Genomic DNA, 21,651 nt, shown 5'->3' with positions numbered 1-21,651 from the left:
CCGTTCGTCCGATGTGATCCATTATACGCCAGTTCCGTTTTATTTCGGATTTATATATTTTACGTTAAGTTGAGCTTCGTGCAAGGCAATATGGAGTTAAAATTAAAATAGCTGCTGAACGCGATAGTTAATTTGGTTTGTTGTGCTTTTCGCGCGAAAGCTACACGAGCGCCATCTGCGCTATCTGTCACAAATTCAGATTCACACGACGAGTGACTTTGACTATCATAGTCAACATCTATTCAACAGATGCAAATACCTGAATGAGACAAACACTTTTGTTCCCGATGATGACAAGTTTATCTGTTAATAGTTCTGGGGCTTGAGATGATTTTTTTTAAATATAAATTACAATAATAGAAGATAATAAAAATCATGATACAGAAAGGGAAATTTTATTATTATTTTATCAGAAATAATTAATTTTACTAATTTATGAGATCAAATTATCACGTTTAAGACGAGACAATTTAATGTAAGATAAAGTTAGTGCAAACAGAATTCCTAAAATTAGGGTAATAAAAATTATTTAGCTGAGAAATATAATACGTATTGTTTTGAATATAAATAAAAATGAACTTAGCTTGTTTAAAATAACTCTAGACGTATACATATATTTAATTGTTCGCCAAACATAAAAACTAAACGGAATAAACTTCCACAACGAAGCTTTATCATAAAGCTATAGGGCCTGGCATGGCCTTGCGCGTTAAGACGTGCGCTTCGTAATCTGAGGGTCGCGGGTTCGCGCCGAGTCGCGCCAAAACATGCTCGCCCTCCCAGACCGTGGGGGCGTTATAATGTGACGGTCAATCCCACATTTCGTTGGTAAAAGAGGAGCCCAAAAGTTGGCGGTGAGTGGTGATGACTAGCTGCCTTCCCTCTAGTCTTACACTGCTAAATTAGGGACGGCTAGCACAGATAGCCCTCGAGTAGCTTTGTGCGAAATTCCAAAAACCAAACCAAACTTCTCTGACGAACATTTTTGCGCCCTTGTTAACTAATGAATTACGTTATAACTCTATGTAATTAACGCACAATTTAAAACATGTACAAGTCTTGAAAACCCTGTTTAGAAAATGCTTTAATAACAGGTTTATTAACGTTAACTGCGAATATGAATTTGGTGTAATTTCGGAGCTATACAGAAAAGGGCAACTGAGTTACATAGAGTTAGCTTTCATTTCTAAAGTCCTCTGCCTATCCGCTACACAATATTTGTTCATAATTCAGAGTATATTTCATGCATGAATATGCTGCTCATAAAATTTGGATTGTTTGTTTTTTGTTTGCTTGTTTTTAGAATTTCGCGTAAAGCTACACGAGGGCTATCTGCGCTAGCCGTCTCTAATTTAGCAATGAAAGACCAGAGGAAGGCAGCTAGTCATCACTACCCACCGCCAACTCTTAGGCTACTCTTTTACAAACGAATAGTGGGACTGATCGTCACGTTGTAACGCCCCAATCAATAGTTGGCGGTAGGTGGTAATGACTGGCTCCCTTTTCTATAATTTAGCACTGCTAAATTAGGGACGGTTAGCGCAGACAGCCCTTGCGTAGCTTTGCGCGAAATTAAAAAACAACAACAACAAACTAACTAATCTTTATTCAGATATCTCACGAATTAAATAAAACCCAAACAGCAACTCAGTTACACCACCTATAAGATTTAATCTTTATTCGGGTATTACAGGAAGTAAACCCATACGGCAGTTCAGATACACCACCTATCAAATTTAACCTTTATTCGCAAGCATGCCGTGTGTAACAAAAATATAATTAAGAGTAGAAGTACATGGGTGTCGAAGACCGCAACGTTCCAGTTACAAAGTTATCATTGTAGAATAAAAGATAGTTGCCCTAATGAAACAGAAATACCACATTAAAATAGACCTAACTACTGAAGTTGTAACTAACACCTAACTTCTTAAACCGACGTTTTGTATCATATGATGGTTGCACAAAAGAACATCATAATAAAGTCTCTTTATATTTAGGTCACAAACTGATGCTATAAAACAAATTAAAAACGAAATTTTCCTATAATTCTACACAAAACAAAAGCCGATAATAAACTTACCAAACTATCCACTCTGGTTTTATTTTTTTTTTTACGTGCGTCAATTTATTTTTGATTGTTTATTTGTTTTGGACATTCATGTCAGAAATGGTGTGGTAAATATTTTTCACGCTTGCTTTCCTTTAAACACGTTAAAACTGGACTTTAGAGTTTAGTTAACACTTGAAGTTCAAAATAAAAGTACAAAATCGTGTAACGGTTAAAAGTGTGATGAACCACATTAAATAAACCAAGGCACTGGTAAAATATCGCTGTTCCAATCCGAGGATTGCTGGTTCGAATCCCCATCGCAACAAACTGTGCTCGCCCTTTCAACCGTTGGGGCGTTACAACGTGACGATCAGTCCCGCTATTCGTTGGTAAAAGAGTAGCCCAAGAGTAGGCGGTGGGTGGTGATGACTAGCTGCCTTCCCTCTAGTCTTACACTGCTAAATTACCGACTGTTTGCGCAGATAGCCCTTGTGTAGCTCTGCGCGAAATTCAAAAGAAACAAATAAAAACTTCTTCCATCGATATCTTGTCCAAAAATGGTAGAAAATACGAAATGATCTAAATCTTTCTACAATGTGAATACGCTGTTCAGCAAAAGCCTTCAATATGCGTAATGCACATCTACAAGCTCAACAAACACAAACTGAGTCCCGACGTGAGTATGGCGAAATGTCAGAGTTTTGATCATGTGAAAACTAAAAATTCCTTTTCCAGTCCATCAGTAAATGCGTGTTAAAGTACTGTTTAACAACGTCTAGAACTCACTTCAGGTTCTTAGTTCAAGCTACTATCCTGATGCATTTGGTTTAATGATGTTAAGTTACAAAACCTTTGACTTGAGAACTATTTCTTTACAAAATCAGAGTAATAAGTGAAAATAGCAACTTCTTCGTCCATTAATATTTGTTCTTTAAGTGTTTTTTAATTATCCTATAAAATAATGATAACGTTTCACTAATAATATGGACAATAAGTTTAAAGTAATATATATTAGTTTATTTAAGTTCACAAATAATAGAAAAAATGACAAAAAACGAGTTAGTTACAGTTTCTTAATGACATTATATATACACAGAGAGCTAAAGATTTAGGTCTGAGAGAAAGCAACCAGTCGACAGCACTCACAAACTGAATAGTGGGATGGTTGTCACCCTTATAACGCATTCACACCTGAAAGTACCGGCCAAGTTTGTTAGCAGCATAGCGGTTATCGGGATACTTCAGACACGTGCACTGATTGGCTGTCTCAGGTAAGTAGAAACGTTCACTGAGTGACACCAGGAACGATGGTGTCATAGTTCACATGAAGTGGCACCACATGGCATCTTTTGGATTTCATAGTTTCACGAAAAAACACCAGAGGTCAGACATGTTGCTAGAGGAGGAGTATAGGATCACAAGGCCATTTATGATGATTGTGCACGAAACACTTAGCAGAATGGCCTTTAGTGAGACAAACTATAAGTATGACGTCATTGTGTCAACTCCTCCCCTCGCCCTTAGACAACCAATTAGAGCTCGCATCTGTAGTATGGTAATAACTACTTATCACATCTTGAATTCAAGATCGTAAGAAACCCAGTCTAATATACTAATAACTAAGCTGCCCTTGGGCCCAAATATTTACTGAAACACGTTCAAAGACATTGCATGCATGCATCTCAAGTATTTTTATTCTAAGCGCGTTATCTCACTACTTTTATTATCAAAATGGTTATTATGAAGAAACAGAATAGCGAATAATCAGTGAGTTGTTCATCTTTTGAACAACTAACAATGTGAGATTTTATAAAATTAGGTACTTTTGAACGGACCTTGTGTAATAAATTCTGCCTTGGAACGATTAATCACTCTTTGGAGAGTTTATTTCTTTTTTAAATGATGTTTAAAAATGTTAATTCCATATTAAACACGAAAGAAGCAAGAAATATATTTATAAGACACTTTCGCTCGTTTCCCTTTTGATACAAATAGAAACCAACGGGCCCGACATGGCCAAGTGTGTTAAGGCGTTCTACTCGTAATCCGAAGGTCGAGGGTTCGAAGTCCATTTAAAAAATAGATAAAATACGAAAAACTCAATTAAAATGCTAAAAATTGGTCAGCTAATGAAAACAAAACTGCCATAAAGCACGATTTGAATATTAATGTAACAGTCAAGCACAAAACAACACAATGGACTATCTGTGAAGCCTGACAAGAATTATGTATATTTAAGGCTCAAGTCACAATTATTATAACGGGTTATAGAAAACTTTTAAGAATAAACAGATCCAAATTAACTCCACTATAACATCGTTGAAATATTTATTTCCATATAGTATGCAAAATACAGTAGTTACTGAGAAAATTACTTGAACCACACGTGGCCTAATGGTTAACGTGCCGAATTACGTATGGAGAGGCCCAAGGTTAGAGGCGTAATGTATTGCATTTTCAGCTGTCAAGCGTTATAACTGTGACAGTCAATCCCTATTCAGTTAACATCAGTTACTTCGACTAGTTTCCTTTTCTTTGATAAACAGTTCTAACTTAGGGGCAGTTATGCCTAAAACGTGACCATTTAACCCACGTGTTGCATAATGTACCATTCAAATCGCGAAATTGTCTTTAATATTAACCTGCTTGGAAGACATTTATACGAATGTCTTCACGCAACCATATAAATGTAATTACCACTCCATTCCAAGAGAAATGTTATTTCACTCTGATTCATTTCTTTTCACCGAGTTTATTTCGCTTAATCTTTTTATAGAGTTTTTCGTCACATTTTCAGTAAGAACTTTTTGTCTGTTTCTCGTCCTATGCTTTCTAAAATACCATTCGGTTTCTAATTTGTTTCTGTCTTATCTTTTATCGCTCTTCTTTCGTTACGTGACGATAACGACTTTGTACTGTAATAAACAAAGGAAGAAAAGGAAATCCAAACCAAGCATAACTATACCAGTTTATCCCATGACTACAGAAATGAGCATTCTTCTCACGAAACATAAAAGTCGATTACATATTATTTAATGCGACCACTTAGGAAAAGGATATCAAAATCATTTGTGCCTAATTCATTCTCGTGGTTATTGGCTCACGTCATAATAGGATAATGGACAAATATTGACAAAAAAAAAGGTGTCTGCACGTATATAGATAAAATAGTGCTGCTTGTGTGTTTAGAACATTAATTCGAATAAGACTTGAAATAGTAAAACGCAGCATTTTTGTACTTTTAGGCTTGTGGTGAAGCACAACACTATACAATGGGCTACCTGTACTCTGCCAAGGATATCCAAATATAGACTTTTTAGTGTATATACAGTACTGTGTTGAAGTGTTAAAACAAAGTCAAAAACTAGATTTCAGGCTACTTTCAAGGAACAATGGAAGATAAACCACAGATGAAACATCAGAATTTGTATTAATATTCATATTTAGTTCAACAGAAACTTGGTGGAAATGCTTCAGTTCAGTTGATATTTTGTGTCCCTCTTGTTTTAATAACTGCAGATATTCTTTCAGACATTGTTGCATTATATTTCGCCAAAGTATTCTTTTCAATTTTTCTCCAAATGTTTCTAATACACTCCCGTAAAGTTGCTTAGAAAGTAATTTTCGATTTTTCAAGTATTTGATCTATCAAATCCCAGATATGCTCAACTGGATATCAGGACTTTATATGGACCATTGCATTATTTGAATAACTCCAGCAGCTCCTTTCTTAGGTGAATAATTTCTGCAAAGGTTGGATGAGTGCTTGGGGTCATTATCAACTTGATCGTAGAATACTTTCCCAATAATACAAATACTGACAAATCAGTATCTTATGGTATTTGCGCTGGTTCATTATTTTATCTGTTTCGTAAATATCTTCTGTCGCCCCAACAAAGAATGATCCCCAAACCATCACATCGCTTCTCCCATGTTTCTTGGTGGGTGTTATGCATTGAGGTTTCTTTCACCTTTCTTCCGCCGAACGTACAACCTACGCTTTGAACAAATATTTTCAAATTTGGACTCAACCGTTCATAAAACCCTTTTCAATCATCAACAGTCCAGTTTTTATACTTTTTACCAAATTTCAGTCTGTTGACAATATTTGAAAATCGAAATAAATGTTCTTAAAGTGACACGAGACCAAATATTCCATTCTTGTTGAGTGTTCTTGATATTGTAAATATGGACACTTTTCTATCATTTGGTACATAGTTGTTTATCTCATGCTTGTAATCAGTGGCAGTTTTTCTTATGTCCTAAAAGCTGCAAAACGAAGAAACTTAGCATCAGTATCACTGCGCTTAAGTTTTGCTTCTTCCTTTATATTGCTCCCCAATGGCACAGCGGTATTTCTGCGGACTTACAACGCTAGAAACCGGGTTTCGATACCCGTAGTGGGCAGAACACAGATAGCTGATTATGGTTTTGTTTTGTTTTGAATTTCGCGCAAAGCTACTCGAGGGCTCTCTGCGCTTGCCGTCCTTAATTTAGCAGTGTAAGACTAGAGGGAAGGCAGCTAGTCATCACCATCCACAACCAACTCTTGGGATACTCTTTTGCTAACGAATAGTGGGTTTTACCATCATATAGTAACGTCCCGACGGCTGAAATGACGAACATGTTTGATGGAACGGGGATTCGAACCCGTAACCTTCAGATTGCAAGGTGATGCTTTGAAAGATTTTATAAAGTATTTGTGTGAAAGCCTCTTGTACAACAGTTGTACAATCATTTAAATAATGGCACTGTATCCACTTGAAACAGAGTTTAATATGGCCCTGCTTTTCTGCTAGTTTCAATAATACTTCCAGGTCTGCTACTAGATTAAATGTCGAACGGTTCTCAGGTGAACATCATCTTTCACATCAGATAACGGCCCGGCATGGCCAGGTGGTTACGGAGCTCGACTCGTAATTCGAGGGTCGTGGGTTCGAATTCCTGTCGCACCAAACATGCTCGCCCTTTCAGCCGTGGGGGCGTTATAATGTTACGGTCAATCCCACTATTCGTTGGTAAAAGAGTAGCCCAAGAGTTGTCATGGGTGGTGATGACTAGCAGCCGCCCCTCTAGTCTTACACTGCTAACTTAGGGACGGCTAGCGTAGATGGCCTTCATATAGCTTTGTACGAAATTCATAACAAAATAAATCAAACCAAATCACGTCAAATAACAAGATATATGCATCAGCGGCTGCGTACAATAGAATCAATTACCCATACACTCCATGTAGACAGGCCAAGAACAACGCCAGTGTCTACATGAAACTTTCATGTTGGCATTTTTTCATGCTTTTCAACACAGCTGTTGACTGTTTGCCAACATTTCGTAGTAGTGATGAGATATGTTTTTCGTCTCCATTAATGTTTATAACTATTGTCGTTGTAGAGCAGTTTTAGCAATTTTTGCTTACGATATTTTGAGTGTATGATGCTTATTAGTGAAAGTTTGAAGGGCATGAACTTAATCATAATATAACAAGGCAGACCCTCAACAACGCATTATATGCATCTAATAATTATTTGATTGTTAATTGAGCTCTTGGGCTACTCTTTTACCAACGAATAGTGGGATTGACCATCACATTATAACGCTCCGACAGCTAGGAGGGCGAGCATGTTGGTGCAACCGGGATTCGAACCCGCGACCCTCGGACTACGAGTCGAACGCTTTAACACGCTGGGCCATGCCGGGCCTTTATGTTTACTACCCATCAAAATATGTCAAAAAGAAGAATCTTCGTAAAATGGGGACTTAAATATGTCACTGATTAATTAATAAAACATTAATTTAAATATTTCGTTTAGCACACTATGACATAAATTCGTGTTTTAAAAGCTCTCGTGTACTGTTTGAGCTAGTTTTGTAAGCAAAATTTTGTCAAATTTCTCAACATATCAGATGTCGTGACGTATTTCAAGTGGCGCCATCGCATTCTACCATAAAAAGCAAAAAAAATACACGTATAAAATAAACAGCTCAGTGTTTACTATAACTCATTGGAATAGCGGTACGTTTAAGAACTTACAATGCTAAAATCCAGAGTTCGATCGATTCGCCGTTGTGGACACAACAGACAGTTGAATAGAGTTTTGCTTTCATACAGACAAACCGTGTTTACTAGTATATGAAAACCCTATGGACTATTTTAAAATACAATTTTCATCTTCATTTACTTGAATATCAGTGAATCCAGGGGGCGCTCTTCTCCCAGTAGCCTGACGGGATGTTCAGTGGAAAAATTGTCGTCGAGAAATTAGTACATGTTAATAAAGATCTCCAAAATGTTCCCTTTAACAATCCATTTGCATTATAGAGAGGTTCTTTGGTCTCTGAAAGGGCGTCATTTGTGTCAAAGAAATTCTGAAAATGTGCTTAGTTGGCGTTTGTAGATTTTGAAACGGTTTGTTTGGAATTTCACGCAAAGCTACACAAGGACTTTTTGTGTTTGCCTTTAGTAAGATTATTCCCCACATCGCTATGCCCAGAATAATTGAAACTTGCACTTCTTATTTTCAGAACTTTATCCAGGATTTAACTATTTATTTTGAAATAAATAGCTATAAAAGTTAATTAATTCGAGTTACTAATAGTTCAGCTCTTTCATTCAACATTACTACTAATATTTAATTCAAACGTTGTTTTCTTATCAGCACGTACATCAAGTTGTGCTGTTTGTTTTCTGAATTTCGGGAAAAGCTACACGATGGCTATCTGCGTTAGTCGTTCCAAAATTAGCAGTGTAAGACTAAAGTGAAGACAGCTTGTCATCACTATCCACCGCCAACTCTTGAGCTACTCTTTTTTACAAGCCAGCAGTGGAATTGACCATATTATTATAACGTCCTGACAGCTGAAATGGTGAGTATGTTTAATGGGACAGGGATTCGAACCCGCTATCCTCAGATTACGAGTCGAGTACCATTACCATCTGACGATGCCGGGCTACATAAAAATGTATACAATTTCTTGATTTGTAGTTTCGCTTGAAAATGGTGTATTGTTATCTTTCTTGTCTTATACTGGACCTGGATCCCTTGAGGGAATGTATATAACTTTATATATAATTTGTTACTTTAACTCAAAAACAAGCCGAAACAAAAACAAATTAAACGAAAGCGTTGTATCAACTGAAAAGACCTCAGGGTATAAGCTACAACGCAGGATTATAAAATCTATCCTGGGTGTTGGAGGTGACAGATGAAGTAGGACCCACACAGCGGTGGGGATACATGTTTGCACATAAAAAGTAAGCTATGTCACCCACATATAATTCTTAAGTTTGTAAAAAAACTTATGACTAACATTTGAACTTCGATTGACTATAGTCTGATTCAGAGAATTATAAATTTAACAAATTATTCGACTCGCAATCCGATGGTCGCGGGTTCGAATCCCGGTCGCACCAAACATGCTCGCCCTTTCAGTCGTGGGGGTGTTATAATGTGATGGCCAATCCCACTATTCGTTGGTAAAAGAGTAGCCCAAGAGTTGGCGGTGGGTGGTGATGACTAGTTGCCTTCCCTCTAGTCTTACACTGCTAAATTAGGGACGGCTAGTGCAGATAGCCATCGTGTAGCTTTGCGCGAAATTCAAAACAAAAAACAATCTAACAAATTATGTTTGACCAATTGTTTGTATGTCTTGTTAATTTTTAAGGTAAGCAATAGTCAAAATAATGGCTCAGTTTTGAAATCTGAGCTGAACCCCCTGACATATAAATACTTCCTTAAACCGTGTCGAGACAGGATATTTCTTGCTCATACTGACATACGGATTCATCAGAAGTCTACTCTACTGCCTTAAAACTTCTCAAGAAATAAACGCTTGTAATCAAATTCACATACCGATACCTGGCACATCCCTTATAGTGTCTTAAGCCTTCTCAGAAAATAAAGGTTTGTACTTATACTAACACACCCGGTACCTAATATATTTACAATGTTGCCTTAAGCCTTCTCAGAAAATAAAGGTTTGTACTTATACCAACACACCCGGTACCTAATATATTTACAATGTTGCCTTAAGCCTTCTCAGAAAATAAAGGTTTGTACTTATACTAACACACCCGGTATCTAATATATTTACAATGTTGCCTTAAGCTTTCTCAGAAAATAAAGGTTTGTACTTATACTAACACACCCGGTACCTAATATATTTACAATGTTGCCTTAAGCCTTCTCAAGAAATAAAAGTTTGTACTTGTATATTTATAAATGGTATACAGTCGGTAGTTGAAAGTACATACAAGCATAATGGTGTCATTGTGCAAACTTAACAAATACGTCATGATTCTCTTTGTCATCTGAGCCTCTAATTTTAATTTAGCAGTTCTTAAATAAACCTCAGCGCTGGACAGTTATATAGTTGTTTCTTTTAAAATTATTCATCAGTTGAAATGCACTTGAAAAAGACTGAAGTGATTTAAACATCGGACTCATCTTTTCTTCTTCTTAAACAGACGAGAAAGTTGAAACGACAGAGAAATGTTCACTAATATAAAAAAACGTTCTCATCTTCAAGGGTATTAACTGTTGATTCATGTGTATCACTCATATGGTTCATCTACATTCCAATGTTGTTCTACCCTTCAACCAAGAACATTAGTGTCAACCCCATAAGAACAAATTTAAGGACTAGAAATATTTTTAAAAATTCGCAGAATTTTAGACAACTAAGTTAATAAAAGAGAAAGAATATATATATATAAAGAAACGCTTGCACTTTGCCAAAAATACAAAACGAATGAAAATGTCGGTTTCCAGCCTATTCTTCTCCATTGTTAAGACTTTGATCATAAGAAATTTGCCCCCCGCTAGTACAGCGGTATGTTTCCGGATTTACAACGCTAAAATCAGGGGTTCGATTCCCCTCGGTGGGCTGAGCAGATAGCCCGATGTGGCTTTGCTATAAGAAAAACACAAACACACACACAAGAAATTTATCGTTTGGGCAACTTAGATTAGGATAACACCTCATTTGAATAACTAAAGTTGTTCAAGCCACCAGAGTATTTTAAGACCCATACAGAGTAAACAACGGAAAGCTGTGTGGCACAAAATATTTTTTATATAACGTTTCTAGTCTAGTCGTCAGACATGTTTCTTTGACTGGAAAGCTAGGCCTAATTGTTAATGTATGGGGTTCCGCTCGTAGGTTTGAGATTCTAGAAGTAATATATTTGAACATAGTTTTTACTTTATAGTTGGGAACGTGTTATAAAAATAACCATCAAACCTGCTATTCGGTATAAAAACTGAAGGAAGACCTTAAAGCGACGCCATGCTGTTAGCTGACTGCCTCATCTCTGATCATTATATGAAAATTAAGAACAGCTTTATCCATTCCTAGGGATTTCTGATACTCTAGAGATTTCCGTTTACTCCAAGTGCGCATAAAATACCATTCTAGATGAATGTTCCACTTTTATTATAAAAATATCAGTCCAAAGACACTAGAATACATTACTTGAGACAGTTTCTGTGCTGCAAATAGGCTTAGCAAACGCCGAGAAGCACATTATGGTCAGGATGTAGTTGTGTTAGAAAAACCAGGGTGAAAAACTAGATTGTCATAAAGTATCAATATTTCACCGAAAATGAGTATGTGTTGCCTAGCGACTTGTACCAGGAATGGCCGAATTTAGAGCATAGTACCGTATCATATACTAACGAAAACATTGAATAATATAAAAATCTCTTGTTGGTATACGGTCTGGTATGATTCCGGCAAGGTTCTTGTGATCACTTTACACATTATATATATATATCTACAGAGGAGGTAAAACGTTAGTTGGTCATACTTGAGTGGCAGTGACATCGTGTCATGTCTATCTGAAACAAATAGAAATTTAAAACAGTATAAAGTTTGTATGAAATATCTAAACAAGATATTAGATAACAGTGGGGAAAGTCTGTTTGAAATATTTAATCAATATATCGATACCAGTGTGTGAAAGAAAGTTTATAAATAGTTCACAGAAGTGGTGACAGATATTAAGTTGGCCCCGGGATGGCCAGGTGGTTAAGGCACTTGACTCGTAGTTTGAGGGCTCTGGGTTCGAATCTCCGTCACACCACACATGCTCGCCCTATCAGCCGTGGGGGCGTTATAACATTACGGTCAATCCCACTATTCGTTTGTAAAGGAGTAGCCCAAGAGTTGGTGTTGGTGGCGATGACCAGCTGGCTGCCTTCCATCTAGTCTTATACTGCTAAATTAGGGACGACTAACGCAGATAGCCCTCGTGTAGCTTCGTGCTAAATTCAAAACAAACATTAAGTAGACTCGAGTTTAGGACAGGGTTTCCAGTATCTTCGAAAAACTGACACATAACACAAATATAACTTCTAATGGCGCAAACCATCCAACAACATAGCACATTAGAGTAGAAACAGATGGGTTAAAAGGGCGTGGCACCAATAATACGCACTTGATAAAGATGTGTTTAAGAAAACCAAAGATTCAGCGGGTTGTACTTCTGGAATTATAAAATAGCTGCAGCTCCTGTAATGTAAAAGCAGCCATTCCGCTTGCTGGCCGGTCAGTCAACATGGGTATTTTATGACAGCCACTGTTGTTTCCATGTTAAATATCTTCGTATTCCACTGAAAACTCTTCACGTTGCAAAACATACACCTGTTCTGATGATTTAAAGTTGGAAATATAATAGTTAAATTCTTCTTTCCATTTCAGGAGCTCAACATGAAGAGCACAAAACGTTGCTGTTACTCATCTGATTGTTCAACATGAAGAGCACAAAACGTTGCTGTTACTCATCTGATTGTTCAACATGAGGAGTACAAAACGTTACTGTTACTCATCTGATGGTTCAACATGAAGAGCACAACACGTTTCTGTTACTCATCTGATGGTTCAACATGAAGAACACAAAACGTTACTGTTACTCATCTGATGGTTCAACATGAAGAGCACAAAACGTTACTGTTACTCATCTGATGGTTCAACATGAAGAGCACAACACGTTACTGTTACTCATCTGATGGTTCAACATGAAGAACACAAAACATTACTGTTACTCATCTGATGGTTCAACATGAAGAGCACAAAACGTTACTGTTACTCATCTGATGGTTCAACATGAAGAGCACAACACGTTACTGTTACTCATCTGATGGTTCAACATGAAGAACACAAAACGTTACTGTTACTCATCTGATGGTTCAACATGAAGAGCACAAAACGTTACTGTTACTCATCTGATGGTTCAACATGAAGAGCACAACACGTTACTGTTACTCATCTGATGGTTCAACATGAAGAGCACAAAACATTACTGTTACTCATCTGATGGTTCAACATGAAGAGCACAAAACGTTACTGTTACTCATCTGATGGTTCAACATGAAGAGCACAACACGTTACTGTTACTCATCTGATGGTTCAACATGAAGAGCACAAAACATTACTGTTACTCATCTGATGGTTCAACATGAAGAGCACAAAACGTTACTGTTACTCATCTGATGGTTCAACATGAAGAGCACAAAACGTTACTGTTACTCATCTGATGGTTCAACATGAAGAGCACAAAACGTTACTGTTACTCATCTGATGGTTCAACATGAAGAGCACAAAACGTTACTGTTACTCATCTGATGGTTCAACATGAAGAGCACAACACGTTACTGTTACTCATCTGATTGTTCAACATGAAGAGCACAACACGTTACTGTTACTCATCTGATTGTTCAACATGAAGAGCACAAAACGTTGCTGTTACTCATCTGATGGTTCAACATAAATAGCTCCACGTATCATTACTCACTTAATATTACCAGACTTGAAGGATAAGTGAGTAAGACTTTGTGTAAGATTGGATTAAAATGTCTCGAAGGACCGTCAGTTCCTAAAACATTTTCTTTTGTCCATAAACATTTTAAGCTATTTATGAACTATTTTGCTTGTGGGTCTATAGAGTTGTTGGATACAGGGTCTCTTAATAACATCCCCGCTGCAGCACAACGAAATGTTTTCAGATTCACAACGCTCGAATCCAGGTTTCGATACCCATGGTGGGCAGAGCACAGATAGTCCACTGTGGAGCTTTATTATTGGTTTAATTGTTCAACTACAAATAATTATAATCAATCTAGTATTATGAAATACATGAAGTATAACTTAACCATAAATGTTATGAACATTGCAACCAAATGCACTAATTTCCGCCAACCCCTCACCCCACAGAAATAATATAAAACAAGTCAATACTTTGTAATATGTGGATTCAAACAATAATATATAATATAAAATTAAATAGATAATTTGAGTGTTTCAACTACAAAACAGCAGAATGTCTGATGAAATAATAAAGAAAGTCCTAGATAAATATGCTTGCTCATGATAAATTTGTATACATTATGCGGACATTAAATCATGTTTAAAAATGATGAATACAATAATTACCGTATTTTCTAACAGTAGAGTGTTAGCACCAAAGGTGAATCTCCTCTTACAGAAGAAGTAACGACGAATACGATCCGAAATCCATGGGTCACTTTTTGCTCGTTTACTGTACCTTTTTGTAAAGGACAGCATGGCCAGCCATCCACTATAAGAAACTCAGTTTTATTCAATAACTTGACAGCAATGACACTTGTGATGATTCTTGGTAGTTGAAATCTGGTAAATGGACTTGACATCCAGTTGCTTCAATTCATAATCCGTAACAACAGTAGTTTTCTTTGGTAACACAGATGAATATAAAGCCAATATGCTATTTCAAAATGACAGAGAAACCTTCTTTTGTTGGATTGTAGTTTGTTAAGAGTCAATCTAGTGACATTTTTACAGTACTTTCCATCAGCAATCGTTTCAAAGGTCTCGGTATTGGATAAAAAAAAATCTATGAAATTTATTTGTTGAGATTTCAAAACGTAACAAGGAGTTTAGATTGTCAATTAGAGAAATGTTTAGATATTTTATGCCATTCACTTTACACTTTTGGTTACACTGAGACGTCCTTATAGCTTCACCAGAACGGTTCGTAGTGTTGGTGCTACAGAAAATTAGATCTCCACAACTAGAAGTGCTCGTACAGTTGGCAGCACTAAAAGACTGAGAATTCTTCGTAGAATTGGTGGTAGCAAAACCATAATGTCCTGGTATAATGTGTGTTGCAACCAAACTAAAAACATTATCATAGAGTTAGCAGTACAACAGAACTGGGAGTTCCTAGTAGAACTGATGGTACTAGAATTAAAAAGACCTCATGGAGTTGATGTTACAAAGTAACTAGAAAGACTTCATAAAGTTTACGATACAAGAGAGCCCGAAGGTTCTCTTAAAGTTGGAGAACAACAGAACTAAAAGGATCTCATGGTTTATAGCTCAACAGGACTATAAAATCGTATTAAGTAACGCCTAATAAATACTCGCCAGAATATTTTCCTCTCGTTTATAAACACAACCAATCCATCAATTATTCTTCCTGTTCTCCACAGCTATTGATTTTTTCTGTTAAAGACTAGTGTTCGTAAGTTAGTTCAGAAAAAGAAACATATAAAGAAGATTAAATACACTTAACTGCAAACAAAAACTGGACATGACAGACATGAGACATAGCTGGCTTGAAAACTAACAACATGAGATCATTTTGAACAGGAGAAAACTCAGGATCAAACCTATAGAACTTTTGATGTTTTCTTTCAGTAAACTAAGAGAAAAAACTCGCAGCAATTCTTTTAAATAAATTTTAGTGGTCACCAAATTTACCATCGATTTAAAATCAGGCACAACCATTTATGGTTAAAGAATACAACAACGTCAACAAGTATTTTGGTTTCGTGAACTCTGTCCATAAATCGCCTGCCAAGGTTAGCGAAGTTCATACACCTAATGACACTAAGAAGTATGTTATTACTTTATTTTCCTTGGAATTCTCAAACTTTTGGTTGGATCATTTCGTAATTAATTCTTTTCAGAATTCACTCTTCAAAGTTGGTTTTCGTACATGTTAATCTGTCACAAATAATCTCAGAGATAGTTTCTGATATTGCACAAATACAACTCTTTACACTATATAGGAAATTCACACTTCTGGTAGTGTCAATGTTTTCAGTTTCCTCGTGATGTTTTTTTTATACGTTTCAGAATAGACTGTTACAAACACCAACTTTGGTTTTCGTTCTCCATTTCTGCATCACATTACGAACTGTCTACTTGACAAAAATCTGGTACCAACACAACGTTTCTTGTTAAATGTTTAAATAAAAGCTGGAGTGTATCAAAAATGTGTTTTTCAAGAGAAATCCCGCATATCATCTGCTGAGTCACTCCTCAGTATTTAATTTTGATAACTTGATACTTGGATATAAGTCAGTTGAAAAAAAAACAAAAAACATCTTCAAACGACCTAATATGTCTTCTATTTGTCTAAATACAAAATCTCGTACTGGTATAGAAACCCAAAGAAACTTGATTCATCCCTTACTTAAGGATTTCTTGTCACTTCAAATGTAAAACGCCATATTGCTTCGGTGAAAATAAGAGTGTAACTTTCTTATTAACCATTTGCTCAATATATTCTGTTTTAACTTGCGATGCAAAGAAAACATAGACTGGCTTCTAAAACAACGATATGATTTCACCAGAACTGTTCATCGCACACATTTGATTAAATACCGTGTGGCAATTTTGCGGTGATCAGAGGCAAACACTTAAAATTCACACAATAAGACACGTCCGTCTGAATCAAGACATTGAACTAAACAAGACATTATATCGTCCAATGACAGAAAGCGAAATATTTTCAAAGATTGAGCATGCACTGAAGGGTCCGTTTTACTTTCAAAACTCCTTATCTTTTCTTCAAGTTATTTAAGAGTTACTGCAGTGAATGATCAGTTTTCTCATCAATACAGTGTCGCCACAATATTAAGCAGGTTTAAATTATTCCGAAAAACAAAAATAAAATACCGATCAATAGGGTATTTCAACTCGAAACTTACGAAACTTCGACCTTCCAAACAAGGTCCGCTACGTTAGATATTACCGGCTGGCGACTGGAATAACAGTGTTCTTTCTGTCTGCTCGAAGAGCTTCTTTGTATAATAAGCTTCTGCAATTCCAAATGCGCGTGCTCGTAACCATAGTTACCCTGATGGATCCACATTGTAACAATGTTATAATAATTACAAGTTTCTCTCTTAAATAACTTTTTATCACATTTCCTTTTGTTTAAACTTCACATTCGATCAAAACTTTTTTTACAGCAAAGCCACATCAGGCTATCTGCTGAGTTCACGGAGGAGAAATAGAACCCCTGATTTTAGCGTTGTAAATCATAGACTCACCTCAAATATACAAATATATACGAAATTTATGACAACAAACAACAAGAGCTCCGAATTACTAGTGAGTGAAGTCCCTGGTGGATCAGTGGTAAATTTACTGAGTTACAATGGGGGTTCGATTCTCCGTGGTGGGCAGAATCCAGAGAGTACTTTGGATAGTGTTGTGCAACAACAACATACTAAATGAACTTCTAAAAAATTCATTTTGTAAGATTTATACTTAATATGATTTTAGTTTTCTCAAACTATGTATTAAATGTTTTGTTAAAAGTATCTTGCTCATTTTGAAAACTACAAATAAAAGATTTGTCTCTGACTTTTGAATAAACAATTTTGTGATCTTTTATCATTGTAACGTTAAATAATAGCAAGAGTAGAAGTGTAGCATTATTCGTTTTATTAAGATGATAAATAGTGTGATCCAACCCCGGATTCAGGCATGAGGTACCGGGCTGAAGCCCAGGGCCTCACACTAATTAGGGGGCCTTTAGCTCTTAACCTCTAACTATAAATGTATTGCACGTAGAGGTCCTGTCTCGAGAGGGCCTCTATAAGCTTAGGTCCAATAAAACCCTTAATCAGGTCTTGGTGTGACTTCTAGATAGGTTACACAAAAGTAGCTCCCCAGTGGCTCAGCGGTACGTCTGCGGACTTACAACGCTAAAAACCGGGTTTCGATACTCGTGGTGGGCAGAGCACAGATAGCCCATTGTGTAGCTTTGTGCTTACTTCAAAACAACAACTGCACAAAAGTAAATTGTAACTTTTACGATGAAACAAGTAATTACGAAATCGTTTGAAGTAACATTTCTTAGTCTGTTATAAATTAAAGTATATACACTGTATATGATAGAAACTAACTGAAATTCAGCTAAACAAATACAGGTTCGATCTATAGCAGTGGTGGCTTTGGTGGATATGCTTCTCATGACTAATTATTTACGGGACCGTTTATTTATTTCTGTATTTAACTCACTACCGTTACTGAACATTTCCTAGATAATTTGCAAACTATCCATATGACAGCCCACATTCCTGTTTATGTACACGTGAAACTCACACTTTCGATCATTTAGCGTCTACGTTTCTCGCTATAGGGTAGCCGTGCTGACGTATATCGTCAAAAGTGGTGTTACATTGAATTTACACGAGTATGACTAGTATAGGCTAGTTGTGAAAGTGACGTTTGCGCGAACTATTGACGTAGCACGTTTAATTTAGTACAGACACTACATGTGGTATACTCAACGGTGGTGTTGTAGCATTTGTAATATATTCTATTAATTTAATAACTTCGGAGCCTCCTCAACCCTCATTAACATTTATTGCTTTTCAAATACGTCTGTGTTTCGTACCTGAATGTTTAATTTCCGCATCATACAAAGAATGCCACAATACACGTGACAAAATGGCCGTTAGAGCTATCACTGACACAAATATAGATTGAAACATAACTTGTATGATGGTAGTACACGAGCCCTGACATGGCCTAGTGGTCAGGCTGCTGGACTCGCATTCTGTGGGTCGTGGGTTCGAGTCCTCTCACCGAATATGCTCGCTCCTTACAACCGTAAGAAAGTTATAAGATTACAAACAATCACGCTTTGAATTTCGCGCAAAGCTACACGAGGGCTATCTGCGCTAGCCGTCCCTAATTCAGCAGCGTAAGACGAGAGGTAAGGCAGCTAGTCATCACCACCCACCGCCAACCGTTGGGCTTCTCTTTTACCAATGAATAGTGGGATTGATCGTCACATTATAACCCCCCACGGCTGAAAGGGCGAGCATGTTTGGTGTGACGAGGATTCGAACCCGCGACCTTCATATTAGGGGTCGAGCACCCTAACTACCTGGCCATGCCGGGCCTCGTTAGTAAATAGTTACCCAGGAATTGGCGGTGGGTGGTATGACTAATTGCTTTCCCTCTAGTATATTACCTTAAAATTATGGACGGCTAGCAAAAAACACCAAACTATGCATCAACTGCCTCTGATAACAACCTGTCATTTTGTGCAACATTTCACTGTGTGACGTAGCTCAGAGTTTTCCTTGGGTTTTTGTTTTCTTTGTCTAGGTTTAGTCCATTCATAGCTCAACAATGATCGGACATCTGCCAAGAACAGTAAAGGATCAACAGAGATCAGAAGAAAGATTAAGTTACAGATAAACCACGTGATAACGGTTACTGGAAGTGATCTAGCACGTGGCTAAATAAATCATTAATTACAGGACAGTGATAGTTGATGACTGTGCGTTTCGTTTTAAAACTACTGCGGCGCTGAAACTCATCAGTTGTGAAGGGTGTTCAGAAGAAAACAACAATTTTCTTTATCGGATGTTCGATGTAAGTGAACTTTAAATGGAAAACGATCACGCTAGCCGAATAGTACGTTATATATTTTCACGATAGATGTCGCTCAATATAACAAAATGGCAAGTAAGACTGTAATTGATTTTGAACGACAAAAAACAACCAAGATGTTGGGATTTACAGTCCTTCCTCTTTGCAAGGACTACTGACATAGCATCCATATGGCTTCCATCATTTTCAGGCCTCTCTAGAACGTTCTTTATGTTCGATGTTTTAAGAAAACGACCTTGTAGCAACGAATACTTGGAAAATAAATATACCAGACGATTCATCGAGACAGTAAAAAGTCTTATTGTGTTCTTATATTTAAAAAAAAAAATGCACAAACTGTTCAAAATAAAACTGATCGAAATTAATTTGTCTATTTTAAAACTCATTCGGGTATACTAAGTTTAAAATATTCTATATTAAATTACATTCAATTGTACCTACGCTGAAGATTTGCTGAAATAATGTTTATAAAATAGAAAAAATAAACATAACTTTCTTCTCTATATTCCCGTCTATTGCAAGAAATGTAACAATTAAAAAAAATATATTTTCTACAATTTACTTCCATCCATAAAATAAAATACTTTCATGATTATTATGAAATGCAGTATAATATTTGAAAAAGTAAAGTAACTTTCATAACTTTCAACTATTTGCTTCCATATATTTAATGAAAAGTTACAATTAAATGTTCCTTGCTACAAAATGCTTCTGTCTGTTTGTTTGTGAGGGCTATCTGCGCAAGACGTCCCTAATTTAGCAGCGTAAGACTAGAGGGAAGGCAGCTAGTCATCATCACCAACCGCCAGCTCTTGGGCTACTCTTTTACCAACGAATAGTGGGATTGACTGTCACATTATAACGCCTCTACGGCTGAAAGGGCAAGCATGTTTGGTGTGATCGGGATTCGAACCCGCGACACTAGGAATACGAGTCGAATGCCTTAACACACTTGGCCATGACGGGCCATCTACTTTATGATGTCTGATAGCTAACATTTTTATCCACTCTACAAAATGTTACAATCTTATATTATCTTTAAGTGTGTGCATATATTTTCTAATACACTTTCAACCATTATGCCAACTGATTTAACAAAAATTAGGGTTTGGTTTGTTTTGAATTTCGCGCAACGCTACATGAAGGTTGTCTGTGCTAGCCGTTTCTAATTTAACAGTGCAAGATTAGAGGGAAGGCAGCTAGTCATCACCACCCACCGCCAACTCTTGGGTTACTATCTTACCAATGAATAGTAGGATTGATCGTCACATTATAACAACCCCACGGCTGAAAGGGCGAGCATGTTTGGTGTGAAAGGAACAAAAATTAGGACAAGTAAGAGGAGGAAGAGGCAAAGAGAGCCATTTGCCCCGGGTTTAAAATCAAAAGCAGTTTCAAAATTAAGACATTTATTTGCTTGTTGTTTTTCTTTACATTTGCTAAGTTTCGCGACTGTTTTTTTTATGTACAGAAAAGGCTAGAAAAAACATTTATTAAATATTAAATAATGTTAATAAATATATACTCAACAAAAAATATTCAAATTGCGTTTCACTTTTTGTTTTGGACTAATGATTGTCTTTTTTTTCATGCGTCTTGTTTTTATTAATGTTATTATTATAAGAACCAGGGTCCTCGGAAAAGGCCTGAATCTCTCTAAACCTCTGAAAAAACCTGACAACAATGCACTGATGTGCTAGCAGAAACTGAATGAAATGCTAAGATCATACAACAGTTCACCGCATTCCAACAATATTTTATAATTGAATTGCTCATACAAAATGTTCTGAACTCATAAACAAATTTAACCCCCGATCTATTAGCTGAGCGGGAAGTTGATGGATTTATAACGCTAAAATTCAGGTTTCGACCTCCGCGGTGATCAGAGCACAGTAACCCATTGCATAGTTTTGCGCTTAACA

At 36.6% G+C, this 21,651-nt stretch overlaps 1 protein-coding gene across 2 annotated transcripts in view; it reads right to left on the bottom strand.

Annotated features, from left to right (window-relative positions):
- Positions 1-17,082, bottom strand: part of LOC143247514 (rho guanine nucleotide exchange factor osg-1-like) — an 87,017-nt gene extending 69,935 nt beyond the window's left edge. For both annotated transcript variants that reach the window (XM_076495764.1, XM_076495763.1), the window contains exon 1: positions 14,480-17,082. In XM_076495764.1, coding sequence (XP_076351879.1) covers positions 14,480-14,611 — 132 coding nt within the window. In that variant the 5' untranslated portion in view covers positions 14,612-17,082. The remainder of the gene's footprint in view (positions 1-14,479) is intronic.
- Positions 17,083-21,651: the final 4,569 nt, after the last annotated feature.

This window comes from Tachypleus tridentatus, chromosome 3 (assembly GCF_004210375.1).
Source record: "Tachypleus tridentatus isolate NWPU-2018 chromosome 3, ASM421037v1, whole genome shotgun sequence".
NCBI lineage: Eukaryota > Metazoa > Arthropoda > Merostomata > Xiphosura > Limulidae > Tachypleus > Tachypleus tridentatus.
Note: the sequence above shows the minus strand (reverse complement) of the source record. Positions and strands in the feature narration are given on the sequence as shown.